At 37.2% G+C, this 16414-nt stretch overlaps 2 protein-coding genes across 2 annotated transcripts; one reads left to right on the top strand and one right to left on the bottom strand.

The window, feature by feature from the left end:
• Window positions 1-1804: 1804 nt before the first annotated feature.
• LOC108989126 (transcription factor bHLH63-like) lies at window positions 1805-4535 on the top strand. The gene is made up of 7 exons (XM_018962640.2): window positions 1805-2758; window positions 2986-3231; window positions 3367-3501; window positions 3595-3666; window positions 3834-4043; window positions 4132-4234; window positions 4363-4535. Exons 1-7 carry the CDS (start codon window positions 2246-2248, stop codon window positions 4398-4400), a joined length of 1317 nt encoding a protein of 438 aa, XP_018818185.1. The 5' UTR covers window positions 1805-2245; the 3' UTR covers window positions 4401-4535.
• Window positions 4536-8634: 4099 nt separating this feature from the next.
• LOC109020739 (universal stress protein Slr1101-like) lies at window positions 8635-15729 on the bottom strand. Its single transcript, XM_019003265.2, has 5 exons — window positions 15302-15729; window positions 15113-15192; window positions 9144-9262; window positions 8974-9050; window positions 8635-8890 (listed from the first exon to the last, which is right to left on the bottom strand). The coding sequence occupies exons 1-5, from the start codon at window positions 15534-15536 to the stop codon at window positions 8865-8867; spliced, it is 537 nt and encodes a 178-aa protein (XP_018858810.1). The 5' UTR covers window positions 15537-15729; the 3' UTR covers window positions 8635-8864.
• Window positions 15730-16414: the final 685 nt, after the last annotated feature.

The following is a 16414-nucleotide window of genomic DNA, read 5'->3' as shown; positions in this document are numbered from 1 at the left end:
CATTACTATGAAATCGCACCGAGGGAAAAAAACAACTCTCATACTCAGATTTCTGTCCAGTTCACTCCATATCCCTCTCTCGCTTCATAATATTTTAACAATATTTCATTCAATTTTTAACTTTCATTTTATCTTAACTCACTATCCAAACATAACTTAAGTGTATAATATATATAATTTTCTTTTCATATATATATATATATATTAAATTAAATTAACATGACATGACTCTAAATAACCAAACACGATCATCTTAAATTATTCGATTTCCTAATCTAAGATTAATTGTCGCTTTAAATTTTGCTATCCAAACAATCACTACGCAAGTGTAAACTCAAAACTCAAGACCTTTTTGTGAAGTTTGTATTGCAATAAAAAAGCGTGTAACTTGATGGAAAAGACTCTTTAACCTCCACCACAACATCAAATACCGTCAAAGGTGTCATCAATGCATAAGCTTCCTTAATCTATGTTTTTGGTCTCTACTTAATTAGTTCTAAAGATTCTTTGGTAATCAAACCATTCATAACTAGAATTGATTGATTGATGGCTTTTTAAAGTAAAAAATATTAATGATTATTCCCAAAACAGAAATTTGGAAGTTAATGAAATAGAGCCCTTCTTACCATTTTTGGAAAGGATTGAGCTGGCAGAGTTCTTGTGCGTGCATTCCACGCTCCGGTAGTGCGAGTTGAGTGGAGGGACAGGGAAGAAATGTTCGTTAGGTTCTTCTGAGGCCGTTCTCTCTTGTATTAGTTAAATATAAATCTCTTTACAAATTCCCAGGTACCAAATTGTGCCATACATTACCCACAGGGGACTCGTCATCTTCCACGTCACCCTTCTGAGATGTCAGATCCAAAGCACAGGAAGCTGCCACGTGCCTATCCCACGTCTTGGTGAAAACGTAACTATAATGACCGAGCCTCCTGCCACCCTTCGCGGGGCCCAAAAGCCCAAACAAAAATAACATCTTCGGGCAGAGAACTTTTGGTCATCATGAATCATTCAATAAGATTTTTTTCTCTTACGAGGTCCTTCTAATTTTTATTCCATTTTTTAAGAGAATTACAACAATAGTGTTATATATATTTATAATTTTATATATAATATATAATATTTATTTTATTAATTTTTTATTTAAATTTTAAATTTTAAAATCCACATTATTTCAATAGCTGATACGTATAATTATGTGCATAAAATTCTCAATATATATGACGTTTTTCATATTTTAATCCTAAATAATTCCAACCCCTTCATTAATACATCAATTATAAATTTATACGGCTTGTCAAAGTGGCAAACTTTGACAAAATTCAAAGAAAATATTTTAAAATTTTTAATAAATTGACAATTACATTAACGGATTGTTTAAAGATAATAAAAAGGAGTTATATGAATATAATTATTCTTTCAAGAATAAAAATTTTAAGTTAATTATGTAAATATATAATAAATAAAATATTGAGTTTTAAAAACACACACATATAAATATATATAATTTTATACATAAAAACTAGACTTGTTTCACTCTTCATAGATGGATAGTAAATAATAACAATACTAATAAACATTATTTTAATATTTAGCTTTTCAAAAAAAAAAAAAACAGTTATTTAATAAATAAAGAACTTTAATGATCCCTACATGTATTTGCTGCTGCGAATTAAATATCTGACTTGCATCGGAACCAAATTGGTCACTGACCCGTTCCTCTCTGGGACAGTCCCACGTGGCGGTCATGTCGGTGGGACCCACCACCCACGGCACTGGTTATGGATACCTTCGATGGCTCTCTTCCCCAGTTGCTTCGTTCACTCTCACATACCCACACTCTCTCTCACACACACAATAATTCCGGCCAGTTGTTGTCAGATCCCGGCACAACCTCCCTGTACGTCCCCGCCACTTTTTTTGTGCCTTTAAATATACCCCACACCTAGCTCCTTTTCTCTTTACCATATACATGAAGTCCTACAAACGAGAACATTTCATCTCTACATACATACATACATTAAGCGCACGTAACAAGCAATAGTCAGCAGCACAGTACCTTTGCTCGCTCACAAAAGCCTCGTGTGTGTTGAGCATCAGATAGTGGAAGTTTGCCTAATCTGATTACCAATTCCACCACCTTTTTTATTCACCGAGGTGCACTGCGTTCTTTCGCAGATCAAAAGCTGGTGCCTTTTTCTCTGTTTCTTGAAAGGGTCTTTTGGTTTTGTTTGTGGCGGAGGAGTTGATGAACAGGGCGTTACCGGAGATGTCGCACTGTCTAAACGGGCCTGGCAACTGTACGGACATGAATGTGCTGGAGAGGCAGAGGGCTCGCATGAGGTGGCAGCAGAGCTATTTTGGAGGCTGTGACTCTGGTGGAGTCTTTTTGGAGCCAAGTCAGGCGAATCAAGTTGGGAATTTTCAGGATTTGGTGGTGGGCGGCGGCGGCTGCTCGGTGCTTGATGATGTGGTGACCCACTCAGTGAAGCCGGACCCGGGCTTGGAAAATGGGTGGCTTGAGTTGGGCAGGTTGGAGTTGCCCAAGTTGGGGTTTGGGTCTGGTGGATCGATGAATGGGAGTCCTACAGGGTTGGAGATGAACTCTTCCATTTCAAAGACTTCTAGCTGCCCGCCCACGGAGGCGCAATCGGCGCCCGAAGCGAAAGGCAAAGTGTCAGTGCCGGCGGAGAAGATGAGTTCTGCAGCTGGGAGAGACAGCTCCAAGAAGAGAAAGGCTGATAAGATGCAGAACACCAAGGTGTGTGAGTGTCTGTCTTTGTTTTATCATCAGGATTTCTATGATGTTTTTACCATGAAGACCATAAAAACTAGGCAAAAATGCCTCCTTAAGTTTTCAATGCGTTTTTTCCTGGTACTGATTTATTGTCTCCTAATTGCGCAGTATCTTGTAGAGGGTGAAATGAACAATTCTTGGTACTTGATTTCTCTGTGTTTTAAATCAATGCCTTGTTCGACTTGTCTTAGGTTTTTGCTGAAGACAACGCCAAAGACAAGAGAAGCAAAGCATGTGCAGAAGAGGGGGAATCAAAGATCAACACAGAGCAAGCCAGAACCAAAAACAACACCAGTACCCCCACGACCAACAATAGGGAGACTTCTGCTGATTCGTCAAAGGAGAATTCAAAAGCTTCCGAGGTTCAAAAGCCCGATTATATTCATGTCCGGGCACGTCGCGGCCAGGCCACTGACAGCCACAGCTTAGCTGAGAGAGTGAGTTGGAATTTATGACATTTTTTTTTTTCACTTTTAGGCATACTTCTTGTCATAATCAACGATTTTTTTGCTTTGTGGAATTTCCCTTCAGCAATCTGTAGGATTGATGTCATGTTTAAATGTGTTATGCAGGTGAGAAGGGAAAAGATCAGTGAGAGAATGAAGTATCTGCAAGATTTAGTACCAGGATGCAACAAAATCACGGGGAAAGCTGGAATGCTCGATGAAATCATCAATTATGTCCAATCCCTTCAACGACAAGTAGAGGTGGCTTCACCTACTAGTCTTCATAGTCCTTATGCTTTTGCTTATACTTCTTTAAATCTCTGAATATTTTCCTCCCATTATTTCTATATGCAGTTTCTGTCCATGAAACTAGCTGCTGTGAATCCCAGGCTTGACTTCAACATTGATGACTTTTTTGCAAAAGAGGTATAGAAAAGTTTAATAAAATAGCCCAAAAACATGTTAATTATCTCCATTTTGCTTGGAAAATGCTAGCTAGAAAAGGTCAATTTCTTGAAACAATTTTCTGTCCCTTCATAGGTGTGCCCCCATATTCTCATTTTTATGACTCTCATTTGCTTCCATATCAACAGACGATTCCTGCTTGCTCAGCCGATTTTCCAACAATTGGATTGTCATCCGAAATGACTAATCCTGCCTATCTTCAGTTTAATCCAGTACAACAAGTGGTGGCATGTTGTGGGTTCGAGATGGGGTTGAATTCACCTGACATGGCACTTCGAAGATCACTCAGCGCTCCCGTATCACTCCCCGAACCATATCTTGATGCATCCTGCTTCACAGTAATTTCTTCTGCACTATGTATTTTCATGATCTATTCTCTCTTTAAACTTGTCAGTTTTTCTAAAATCGATCGGCCTTGTTCTGCAGCAACTCCAGCCTCCTCCAACTTGGGATGCTGATTTACAAAACCTTTTGAATCTGGAATTCCATCAAGAAAGATCGATTTCATTTCCATACCAACCATTTACAGGTAAGATATAGAACTAGCATAAAAAAACTTTCTTATTATTTGATTTCATGTTTGGATATTTCTTTTTCGATACCGCATTTGTTACTCTTTCAAGTATTTACCCTAACAGACACTAAATTGTTTTGCAGGTTCCATCGAAGCTAGCAATTTGAAGATGGAGATCTGAATAGAACCGAGTTCACTCCACATGCTCTGATTCATATTCATTTTTTTTTTTTTAATGTTAAAGTACATATCGTATATATTTGTATGTATTCTTGTCTCATAGTATGAATAATATCAATGCATGTTAGGTCAACAATCTTGGTGTTTTCTTTTTTGTTTGCTTTCTGTTGTAATTACAACAAATGAGATTAATAACGCTAGAGCCAGAGGTACTAATAAAAGTTGATGGAGATGGATGAGAGGACCAAGGGTGGGGGCAGGGCGAAAAATTCTTTTCATCAGCTATTATTCACTATTTCACACCTCACATCCTAAGAAAAAGTGTGAGATATGAAAATGAATAGTTCAAGCCTCGTTTGTATTCACAATCCATCTCAATTCATCTCATTACTATTTAATACTATTCAGCAACTTTAACTCACAAATCTCATTACTATTCATAACTCATTTCACAACTATTCACAACTCATTTCAACTTATCTTCGAATCCAAACGATACCTTAAGCCAATCTATCTAGTTAGCATCCTCTGCAATTACTTGCTAATTTTTGCCATTCATGACCAAGTGTTTTTACTACGCAAATCTAAACAAATCAGTACAAAAGTGAATGAAATCTGCGTCGAACTGTCACAAAAATATTTATAAATGCGAATGGAATAAGTGGCTTTAAAAACCAGTGGTACAAGTTGTCCCTACGTTGGTTGAAACTGAGCGACAACTTTTAAGCACTGAGCCTACACCGGTGGACCGTCTGAGTTCCCTTTGGAAAGAGTAATATGTTTGATTGAGATACTGATAATTTATGCAGCAGAATGTTGAATACAGACCATTATTACACTTAAAAGAAGATAGGGAGGGAGAGAAAGATGCAGAGAGAAAAAGGGAGGAGAGAGGACCAAAGATATCTAAAATATCCTTTCACATTGAATTCGTTGTAGTGGTCTCATGTCCCTACTACCACTTTTGTAACGTAACGGGATTACAGTATATCACATCGACTTGTATTTCCACACTTTTGAGTTGAATAAGTACTTTTTTTGTGCTTTTGCAGACCATTAATTTATGCCAATTATCTTAGTTATCTTGTTGCAGATAGTGGTTGACTATCTACTACATGAAATCATTACTTAACTAATTGGTAATTTGGGATTTTCCAAGGCTCCAGCTAAGTATATATTCTTATATATATATCAACTTCAAAAGTAAGTTTATAAATTTATTTATATGAAATCTCTTATAGACCAAGTATATATATATATGCATGTATGTATGTATGTATGTATAGGTGAGTAAGACACCCAGACTGTCTGAAGGATTCAGGAAAGAGATTCAGAGTGCAGTAGTCAGCATGCCATAACTTTTTTCTGTCAGTACAGGAAGGATGCGTAAATTGAATGTCTTTAACAATAATTCATTCAAATCAGCCATTATAAGAACCTTTACAAATGTACATATTCTGCAGTTTTAGCTATAAATAGTGACCCTCATCCATGAATTTCCGATGATACTAGGAAGGTGGGAATGAATTCAGCAGCAGTAAAAGTTATATTGGCCTTTGCAAAGAAGGGGGGGAAAAGACCAAAGAGAAAATAGACACGACAAGGAATTGTTGGTTGGAACGTCCGACTGTGTTTTGTCCTAGAAGAGTTATCTGTTTATGCACAAATGGTGATACACGTCTGATCTGCAATTATCCATGAGTTGAAGAAAAATGCAGAAGATATAAGCGGTTCGGATGAAGCAATAATAATAGATCTTAACCAAACAAAGCCTCAACAATGGACATGAAGTATTCCTTCCACTCCATCACCGTAATCTCTAAGAAAAGTTTGTCTTCTGTAACTTTTCACAGGCATTTAGATCTGAATTTTACCATATAAAGAACGAGGTTGTCAGTGTTAGGTTTGTAGTAATGGTTGGGGGACCACGGAAAAGGTTGGCTAGGCAACCTTCATCGCATCTTCTTGCTTTTGGAGTAAACAATAGACCCAACTTTCCTTCATTTTCAAGCCATATGTAATAGGGAGAGGAGAGGAGAGGGGCTGGCCTCATCCACAGGCAAGATCTCTTTGATTCTCTTTGCTCCTTTAGATGGTGATATTGTCCTTTCCCTTTCTTGGGTCCATTTCAGCTTTGAATGAAACTTCCATTCATTTTTTTTTTTTTTTTTTTGAGGTTTTTCTCTCCACCTTTCACTCACAGGAGGACTCTATAGGAAACCCACAAAGATTCTCTTGCAAGTATGGATATATTGGTACCACTGGCAACATTTGTTGGGCACCAGTGAGCTCTCATGTTGTCTCTTTCTTGTAGGGGAATCCTATAAAAATACAAATAAATAGAGATCTACTCTAGGACGAGATATTTCTATGGTTCTGAATTGCAGAAAGGGAAGATAAGAATGTTGGGAGTAACAAACAGAGCGGTATCAGACTGTTAAGAGTAATGCGGTTAGGCAACCTGAAACAGAGTTTTTTTTTTGGTACACCAAAAAGACCCATGCCCCACCAAGCCTGGGTATGAGAACTTTTGCTTGGTCCTAATGATAATTGTCAAGAGTAGCACCAGACAGTCTCAAACAACTTGGGTAGATTGATTTACATAATTAATACTCCATCCATTTCAAAAATATGCAGTGTCTTATTTTACAGATCATTCAGATATATATGAAAAATTATATTTGTATGTCGGATTCAATATATATTAACATACTCGAACCCTCGTATTTTAAACCCACATTTTCTTTGACATCACAATGATAACTTAGAATGTTTCTGCTTAACCCACCTAAAGGCATTTGAGGAAAAAAATAAAAATAAAAAATCTCTTTCGTTTCATTAAAATGCATACAGTTAAAATCATACAAAGGGGTAGGAGTAATAAGAGTGCGATCCTGGGGGCTAATATGGGAGGCAAGTTTTTTTTCAGAACATCCTGCTACTGATATGATTCATTTGAAGCCAACATGGTTAAGATAGGTATGTTCATGCACCCAAAGATCCAAGTTAATGACAGAGATGCAAGATAATGCGAGGGTGATGATTAAGTTATAACATCTGCTAAGTTGGTATGGTTAGTTTACAGCAACATAATCTATGAATAGAGGTGAGGGATGAGAGTATAAGATATAGGGAATGTAATGTTGGGGTATATGTGAAGACTGGTTTTGGAACTGAAAAAGTATTTGCTGAAAGTTGACTCGACAGTTGGCTCGAGCCAAAGTTCGCTCAACATCGCTCGACATACCACTCAAGCGAAGCTAAAGTCCGAGAGTCCCGCTCAACACTTAGCTCGATCGAGACAAAAATCATAGTGTTCGCTTGACATTCTGTTCGAGCCAATGTTCATTTGGCTGTTCGCTCGAAGCGCGCTCGACACTTCACTCGAGCGAAGTGTCGAGATAAAAATTGAGATAGAGAAGAGTGGAGGAAGAGAATGAGGGAGAGAGATTTTGAGAGCTACATCTTTACTATTCTCAAGTGTGTTTGAATTTATCTACTTATAGGAAAATAACAAAAGATGAGAGAAGGTAAATATCTCAATTATTATGAAAATCAATCCTCTTGATTTGATATTATAAAAATTAAATCACTTTATTAGAATATCATCTCTAATGTTTAAGATAATATTCTTGATTTGATGTTATCCTAATCAAGTGATTTGGTATTATCTCTAACAAGGATTAATAGACCCGGATTAATAGACTTGGCCTTTTCCCCGAGTCATTACAAGAAAACACCCGTAATACCGACCCAGGTTGTTAAATAAAAGAAAAGAGAAAATGGAATAATGTAATTGAACGTATGAATTATCAACCTCACAGAACTGAAGACAATACGATAGAAAAGTTCAAAGGGCAAGGACTTGATTAGGACTATATTTGTAGTATCACCAAACTATTTCTCAGGCCACAGTTCTCCAGTTTCCTCTTCAATTATAACATACACGTTGGTCTATGCCATATTAGACTTATGAATTCCATGCAAGGCTTTCGCATGACAAGCTTTACTGAATAAAAGATGACAGAGACTTCATAAGCTACACAAATGATCATTTATGTTCAAGCTTGATCTGATCCACAGTCCACACAGAGGACAGGTTTTTGAAAGACCGCTTCTTTTTTCTTTGGCTATAAAAGAGTGCCGTTCAAGCTGTTGGATTTAAGTATGGTAGTCACAAAAATTAAAGATCATAAATTTCAATGTTTGTTAGATTTGGGACGATGAAATTTTGCTATAATGAAACCAAAATCCATTACCCCAAATTGTCTCAAGATAGCAACAGAGAATTCACATAAATAACCTAACATGCTAAACATGTCATTAACACTCGTATACAATGTTCATAGTAATCACACAAAATAATAAACTGTATTATCCAGAAAACCTACAACTATCCACAACAAGCAAGCTATTGTTGAATATCACAACATTCAGAACATACACTTGGTTGTTTGCCATTTCACTAGATCAACGACTCATCTCCAGCTTCTGCCAATCCAAGTTATAAATACTTGAGAATTAAAACTCTAAAGGAAATATAAGCAAAGGATTTCATTAGTAAGAGACAATACCTTTCCCAGGAACAATTATTACAGGTGCTGATTTACAGTTGTGGAAGCAATATTCGCTCACACTTCCCTGCAGTACACTGAAGTCCCAACAACAAAATTTAGTGAGATAGCAGGAGAGAGAGAGAGAGAGAGAGAGAGGGGAGGGGGTGTGTGGAGGGGGGAGGATGAACCTTTGAATAATGCTTCTGCCTCTGGTACCCATGACCACTGCGGCAGGCTTCAACCTTTCTGCTTCCTTGCAAATTACCTTACCAGGATCCCCTTCCACAATTCGAGCCTCGGTCCTCACCTATTCCATAAAGAACATCAAAACTTGATAATAAAAACACTGGAAGGATCAACTCTGACCAATGGGGTCCAATATTTTACACTGACAAATTTATTTATTACACCAGCATCTGCTAAGTTGGAGTTAACTTAGCCCTCATTTGTTTTCAGGAAACATCTCATATCATCTCATGTCACCTCATCATTATAACTTTCTCAAATTCCCACACAAAATAAAATAAACAATTCAACTTTTTCAAATCTCAAAACAACAATAATATTAAAAAATATATTCTAATAATATTTTATTCAACTTTTTAACTTTAATCTCAACTCATCTCATCTCATCTCTAAAAACAAACGAGCCCTTAATTTTTTATTGGCACCAGGTATTCAGGAACGAAGTCCTAAATAATCCCAGGAAAGTTGGGGATAACTTGTATTTGCATAGATACAATATATCTCAGTCTTCCAAGCTTAAGGATTTTTTTTATTAGCACTGAGTGTCCTGAAATAGCATCCAGACTAAATCTCAAGGGTGCACATGTTCCCAACAAGGAGTTTCCCTCAAGTGCGCCTCGGGTAATTTAAGGGAAAAATCCCCCCTTCTGGCATCTTACGACCCCTAGAGATTGTTTGCACCGAACCTTGGACCTTGGAGGGAACATACCACCAAGACCAAAACCTTTACCAATTGAGCCAACCCCCTAGGTGTTCTTCCAAGCTTAGGGATAACCGCAGCATGAGGGGTGAACATGATCAAACGAAGAGAGCATGCGGGGGATGGAGACATCTGTATATAAGGTTCTCACTTGTGCATAAATTAGATTCAAACTGAACTAGAAAGTGGTTATGTACATCCAGACCCCAAAAGTGTGATTTTATTTTTATTTTTATTTTATTTGACAACTAATCAGATTAAAAGGGTTTGTATTTCATTAGGAAGTTCCTTATCGACATAGTTATCCCTTGGTTTCCAGTTTGAATAGATTCCAATTTGAAACCAGCTCCAACTCAAACTCTTCAAAAAACAAATCCTCTCGGAGCATTAGCATTGGATTGACCATCATATTTTTCAAATTTTGACTAATATGTAACTTTTTCACTTTTAGCTAATCATTCAAAACTTGAAGTCTACATTGGATTAGTTATCACACTCTCAATAATAAAAAAATATTATTATTTTTTATTATTTATATTTTTTTATTTTATTTTCATAATCTTCAATAACCTTCAACAATCATATTCATTTTCATTTTCACAATCCAACAATCTATAATATAATAATCTCATATGTATATAGATGGTAAAATCTCATATGAATAAAAATCTCATATCTATAATATAATAATCTCAAAAAATACTTTTAGATTTGCTATAGTTTTTTTCATATTTGAAAAGAAGAATGGATTTACTGTAACTTATATTTTGGATGAAAACAATTTAGCTAATTCAATGTGGAGCAAATATGGATGATATTTGCTAAATTTGAAAATGAAAAGACATTTGGCTAATCCAATGCCAATGCTCTCAGTATGTATATCCTCGTAGGAATAGGTTCCTAAAGTCTAGACAACTTCAAACTATAACCTAGTCTCCTACTCACACTCACATACTTCCTTCCCCTCATCTATAAAAACTCACCCGAGACCCTTCAGAAATAAAACCCAAGAAATACCTGGAGGAAGAACCCACTCCCGCATAGCCTAGTTTTTTGCCCAGCCACCATCGATCACCCCAGGACATCGGAGCACCTCCACACCACCACAGAAAGCGCCAACTAGCCCAACCCCGTCGCACCCACTCCCTTCTGGTAAGCCCACTACCGTCGGCCATCATTTTCTCTCCCTAGTGTTTTTCGGTTTGATAGTTTTCTCTCTAAACTCACTCTCTCTCTTGCGTCGCACAACTGCCCAAAGGACCCAGTCGCGTAGCCGGTCGCTTCTAGCCACCCTAGAGCTGCAGTCGCCTCAGCCTCCTTCCCTTGGTGAGTTCCCTGTTATCGTGCGACACCTTCCCTCTCACAAACTCCTCTCAAACTTGTGTATTCTGCCTTTGATGTTAAAGTGGGCCTTGGGCTTTGAGGCCCATTCGGCCTGGTAACTTTATTCTTGTGAGGGCTAAACTAGGGGTGGGCAGTGGGGGCCCGCCCCCCTGCTACCCCGCCCCAGCATGAAGGACCCATAGCGGGGGCGGGGGGCGAGCTGACCCCAACGGGGCCCCGCCCCGCACCCAGCTCCGCATAGTCCCAAAAATAAAAAATAAAAAAAATTATTTTTTATATTTATATAAATATATATTGTATATAAATATATACAATTTGTTAAAAACTTGAATTCAAGTTAATGGATTGCCTTGACCTCTTAGGCCAACCTTTATATAGGAAGCCAAGGCAATACAATAGTCATTCTTAAGCAATGTGAGACTTAACAGTAAGTCCCACATTGCTTAAGAATGACTATTGTTAAGTCTCACATTACTTAAAAATGACTATTGTATTGCATTGGTCTCCTATATAAAGGTTGGCTTAGGAAGCCAAACCAATCTAAAATAAAACTCTAATGAGTTTATATTTTTTTAAATAAAATTTATACTTATATTATATTATAATTTGGGTCTAAAAAAAAGTTTAGACCCAAAAAACATTATAGATCTAGTGAATCACTGGATTGAGTTGAGGGGGCGGTGGTTTCAACCCCACCGCCGGGGCAGGTGCGGGTTGAAACGCACCCCCCCGCATGGTGCGGGGCGGGGGGCGAGGAGGGGGTGCCCCCGCCCCGCATGGTGCAGGTAGCACCCCTAGGCTAAACTATCAGATGGGCTTTGTCTTGTACTAGGCCCGATCCTTATTCCTTTCAGCACCTTGTGTTAGTAGGCCGAAATCCTTTAAATTGCATAGACAATACTTAGGAGTTAATTAGGTTATTATTTTAATTTATATATTTTTACATGATAAAACCTGGAATTTCGGATTTAGTTTTACACTATTTATCTAGCAGATTTATATTAAACCCAATTATACTACTAAGCTATTTATTCTTGATTAATTATTTATTACAAGTATTCATTAATTTTGCATGGAAACAAGATAACTAATATGTTAAATTCCACTTTTGTATTTAATCACGCAAAGAACCACGACACGTCTATCTAGAAAATTAGTAACGTCGAGTACCTCGTATAGGTAACGCGCTACAAGTTCTACAAGTTGGAAATCAGGAAGCAACGCTGAGAGGTAATTAGTATGATCATATAATTGCATATGTACTGTAAATGTTCTAGTTGTATATGAGAATGTGATGTTTGTCTACGCTATGCTACAAGCTAAGTCAAGGTTAGATCCCTTTCATGATCTTCGACGAATTATAATCATATGCATGTAAGTGAGCTTATGTATGTTATGCTATTATGGATTGCGATTTGTGAATTATAATGATATGCATGTAAGTGAGTTTATGTATGTTATGCTATTATGGATTGCGATTTGATGGATGATATGTCATGAAATCACATGTATGCCATACAATGTAATGTCATGAAGTATTTAGATCATATAAGTCATGTAATGTTCATGTAGTTCTCAGATCATGTATGTCATGGAATGTTTATGTTTAGATCACCTTATGCCATATCATGTTATGTTATGCTATGTACAACTATACGCCATGATAGAAAAGTTCATGAAATCCATCAAACTTCTCAGGCATTAAGAAAGATAAGAAGTTTTAAGGATGATACAGACCTAAGTGTGTTCATCACAAGTTATGTTAAGGATGACACGGACCTAAGCGTGTTTATCACAAGTTATGTTAAGGGTGACACGGATCTAAGCGTGTTCACCACAAGTTATGTTAAAATGGTGCCACGAACCTAAGTGTGGTTCACCATATGTAAAGTGAAATATAGACCTAAGCGTATTTCACTCCAAGTTATGTTAAGGATGACACGGACCTAAGCGTGTTCATCACAAGTTATATTAAGGGTGACATGGACCTAAACGTGTTCATCACAAATTATGTTAAGAGTGACACGGACCTAAGCATATTTATCACAAGTTATGTTAAGGGTGACACGGACCTAAGCGTGTTCACCACAAGTTATGTTTAAGGATGACACAGACCTAAGCGTGTTCATCACAAGTTATGTTAAGGGTGACATGGACCTAAGCGTGCTTACCACAAGTTATGATAAGCAATGCCACGGACCTAAGCGTGGTTCACCATATGTTAAGGGAAACACAGACTTAAGCATGTTCACCACCAATTAAGTTATGCGGTACCACGGATGCAAGCGTGGGTCACCATATGATAAGTGAAAGACAAGATAAACAAGTCATGTATGATTGTTAGAAAATGCATGAAGCCAGTCATTTATGTATTCACGTTACATGTTTGCCATGATTATGTATGATTCCGCTCATGATAATGATGAATAGATACGCTATGTGAATCTGTGACGATATATGTATATATGTTAGTTTTTAGAAATTAAGCCTATGTTAAATTAAGTTATGTGTACTGTATGATTGTGAATTTGTGATGTTGTATGTATGTTATGAAGAGTCTTTCAAAAATGAAGTTTATGCTAGGCTAAGATGTATTTTACGGTATGATGTGCTATTTACTGAGTATTCGACTCATTTTTGTTTGTTTCTCTATTTTCTTCTATATTTAACTGTCACAGATTATGAGTATGAGGACGCAAAGCTGGGGGGCCAGGAATAGATCTAGTGTAAAGACTTAGAAAGGAATAAGTGTTATTTACACAAGAATTAGTTTAGTTTATGTTTTTACTTTATGTTTTCAGTTTCATGTTTCAAAAATAGTTATGTTCAGTTTAGTTGACGTTTTGAGTAAATGAGGTATTTTTCATGACTTCGAATATCTTCACATTATGTTATGAATGTTAGTAACATCTCTATCCTACGAGAACAGGGTGTTACAGGTTAGGTACAGCCGATTTACTTTTGGTAGTGACAAAGGAGTTTCAGGTATGAACTGGGGTTTCTTAGTGGAAGAGAATTCAGTCATCTGCACAACTCATTTGGAGATGAGAAGCCGAATGTCCATCAAAGTGTGACAGTTTGGCTTGACTACAAGAAATAATTCTTATGCAAGTGTCATAGCATATCTGGTAGATTAGACTCATTAGAGGGCAGCGCCACTTCATAAATTAGCCAAGACGAGTATGCCACTGAGGCATTAACTAAAAATTAAAACTTTAAAGGTAAAAATATCAGGTCGAATCTCTAAGCAACCATAGGATTATCAACAGGGCGTAGCAGATAAATCTTAATTGCTCAGTGTGACGAAAAGACCAAATTTTTTAGCATCCAACAAGTTCTTGATTATATGTGAGAAAATTTACACACATGTCTGTCTCACTTAAACCTTTTATTTTGAAACTAGAAACAACCCAGGATCAGTTTTGATAAGCTTTCCTCAAAGCAATGGCAAGGGATACCAAGAAGTCATCATAGCTAAACCAATTGAAAAAGTTTGATGGTGCATGACCTTAACCATACAAAATATGGATCTTTCGGAGAAAGTAAAATACCCAGGGTTCCCATTTTCTTCTTCCTTTCTTTCTCTCTTCCTTTTTTTTTTTCTTTTTTCTTTTTTAAAGAAAAGTCAAAAGTTTAGAAGCTGGGCCATTAGATTTCGGCCTAAGATAGATAGATATCAGGAGACCACCTTCCCCAAAATCTTAACTCGTGGGCTTCAATCAAATTAAGTGATAAACTACTTAAATTTGTACGTTAATTTTCAATCAAAGGTGAAACTCTAACATCTGTATCTTTACATGGCATTTCAAACCTTTTGGGGGGTTGAATTAATTGCAGAAAATAAGCAAATTAAAGAACATGGCTCACCAAGGCAACTTCAAAAGCCTCAACTGCAAGCTTCTCCATAAGCCCCTGGCTGATCTCGTAAACGACCTCGTTTTTCACGCCTAAACAAACCCAAGCGAAACGAATACCCCAAAAATTAACAATCAAGAATTTACGATCATAGAAAAAATCAATACGAACAATTTTGAAAAGATGTGCAATTTACTTAACTGGAAACGGCATGGATGAGATGGAGGGTATCAGCGAGCCTGCAGAGGTGGATGAGAGCCCAATCAAAGGCGTGCTTGCTGTTAGGACCGTGATCCACAGCTATAAGTACGTCCCGGCCTCGTCTCCTCTCCCCTTTCTCTCTCTCCAGCTCTGGTTCTGGCACTATGGGTATCAAACTAGGCAGCTTCACTTCTCTCCAGCTGTACTCCTCCTCATCCTCCCGCAACGTATCCATTTCCTATCACAACGGAAATATGCACTCGAAATTCTTGAAAACCGCGAGATTTTTGTGTTCAACAAGGTGGGCTGGATTATGCTCTTTCTTGGGGCATTTGAGAGTGTCGCAATGATGGGGTGGCTGTTTGGAGTTTCCTGCGCCAGCCGCCAAACAACTTGCGTATCGAAATTGATTAACTTTGTAAGTCTGTAACGTGCTTTTTCATAAAAAAACGCTCCCTCTTTGGCTCTTCCCGATTTTTTTTTTTTTCTTTTTTTTTTTTTTCAGAAATACGTTCGTTGGGTTTTTCGTTCTTATCCAGTCGAGTAGGGGCAATTAGACGAAAAACATATGAAAATTAGACGAAAAACATTCGTTCTTTTCAAAGTCAAATGTCATATGAAAAACATGTTGGCATGTTGGCAGAAAATTAGACGAAATTTAGGATGATGACCGCATTTCTCAATATTTTTAGCCATTTACAACCAAGGGTGTGGGACTCTAAAATGAATGATAAAAGTTTTGCAAATTTTCAAAGGCATGTGACTTGTCGTACCCGAGTATCACGCTCTAATGAAGATAAAGGTTGGTTCTTTTTTTAATATTTAGATCAATTGCCGGGTCAAAGAAGATAAAGGTGCTTAGAATCTTTTACAAATGATGAATAACTAATGATTTATACAGTTTTTTAATGTGAAGTCCCCACATATTTTCTTTAAAAAAAATAAAGATTACTGTGAATCTTAAATTTATCAATTGACATAAGCCAAAGTACAATGTAAGACCCAAAACTCATTTCTTGTTAGATTCTGCAGTTTTACGATCTTAGGGCTTAGGGTTTAGAATTTTAAGGGTTAGGATTTTAGGGTTTAGTGTTTAGGTTATAGGGTATACGT

The sequence above is a fragment of the Juglans regia genome, chromosome 16 (assembly GCF_001411555.2).
Source record: "Juglans regia cultivar Chandler chromosome 16, Walnut 2.0, whole genome shotgun sequence".
Classification (NCBI taxonomy): Eukaryota; Viridiplantae; Streptophyta; class Magnoliopsida; order Fagales; family Juglandaceae; genus Juglans; species Juglans regia.
Note: the sequence above shows the minus strand (reverse complement) of the source record. Positions and strands in the feature narration are given on the sequence as shown.

Coding starts and splice junctions, on each gene's coding strand:
- LOC108989126 (XM_018962640.2), top strand. CDS start 2,246: ATGAACAGGGCGTTACCGGAGATGTCGCACTGTCTAAACGGGCCTGGC. Junction 4,044..4,131: donor TTGATGCATCCTGCTTCACA/GTAATTTCTTCT, acceptor CTTGTTCTGCAG/CAACTCCAGCCTCCTCCAAC. Junction 4,235..4,362: donor TCCATACCAACCATTTACAG/GTAAGATATAGA, acceptor ATTGTTTTGCAG/GTTCCATCGAAGCTAGCAAT.
- LOC109020739 (XM_019003265.2), bottom strand. CDS start 15,536: ATGGATACGTTGCGGGAGGATGAGGAGGAGTACAGCTGGAGAGAAGTG. Junction 15,193..15,301: donor TCTCATCCATGCCGTTTCCA/GTTAAGTAAATT, acceptor GGGTTTGTTTAG/GCGTGAAAAACGAGGTCGTT. Junction 9,263..15,112: donor AGGCTTTTGAAGTTGCCTTG/GTGAGCCATGTT, acceptor TTTATGGAATAG/GTGAGGACCGAGGCTCGAAT.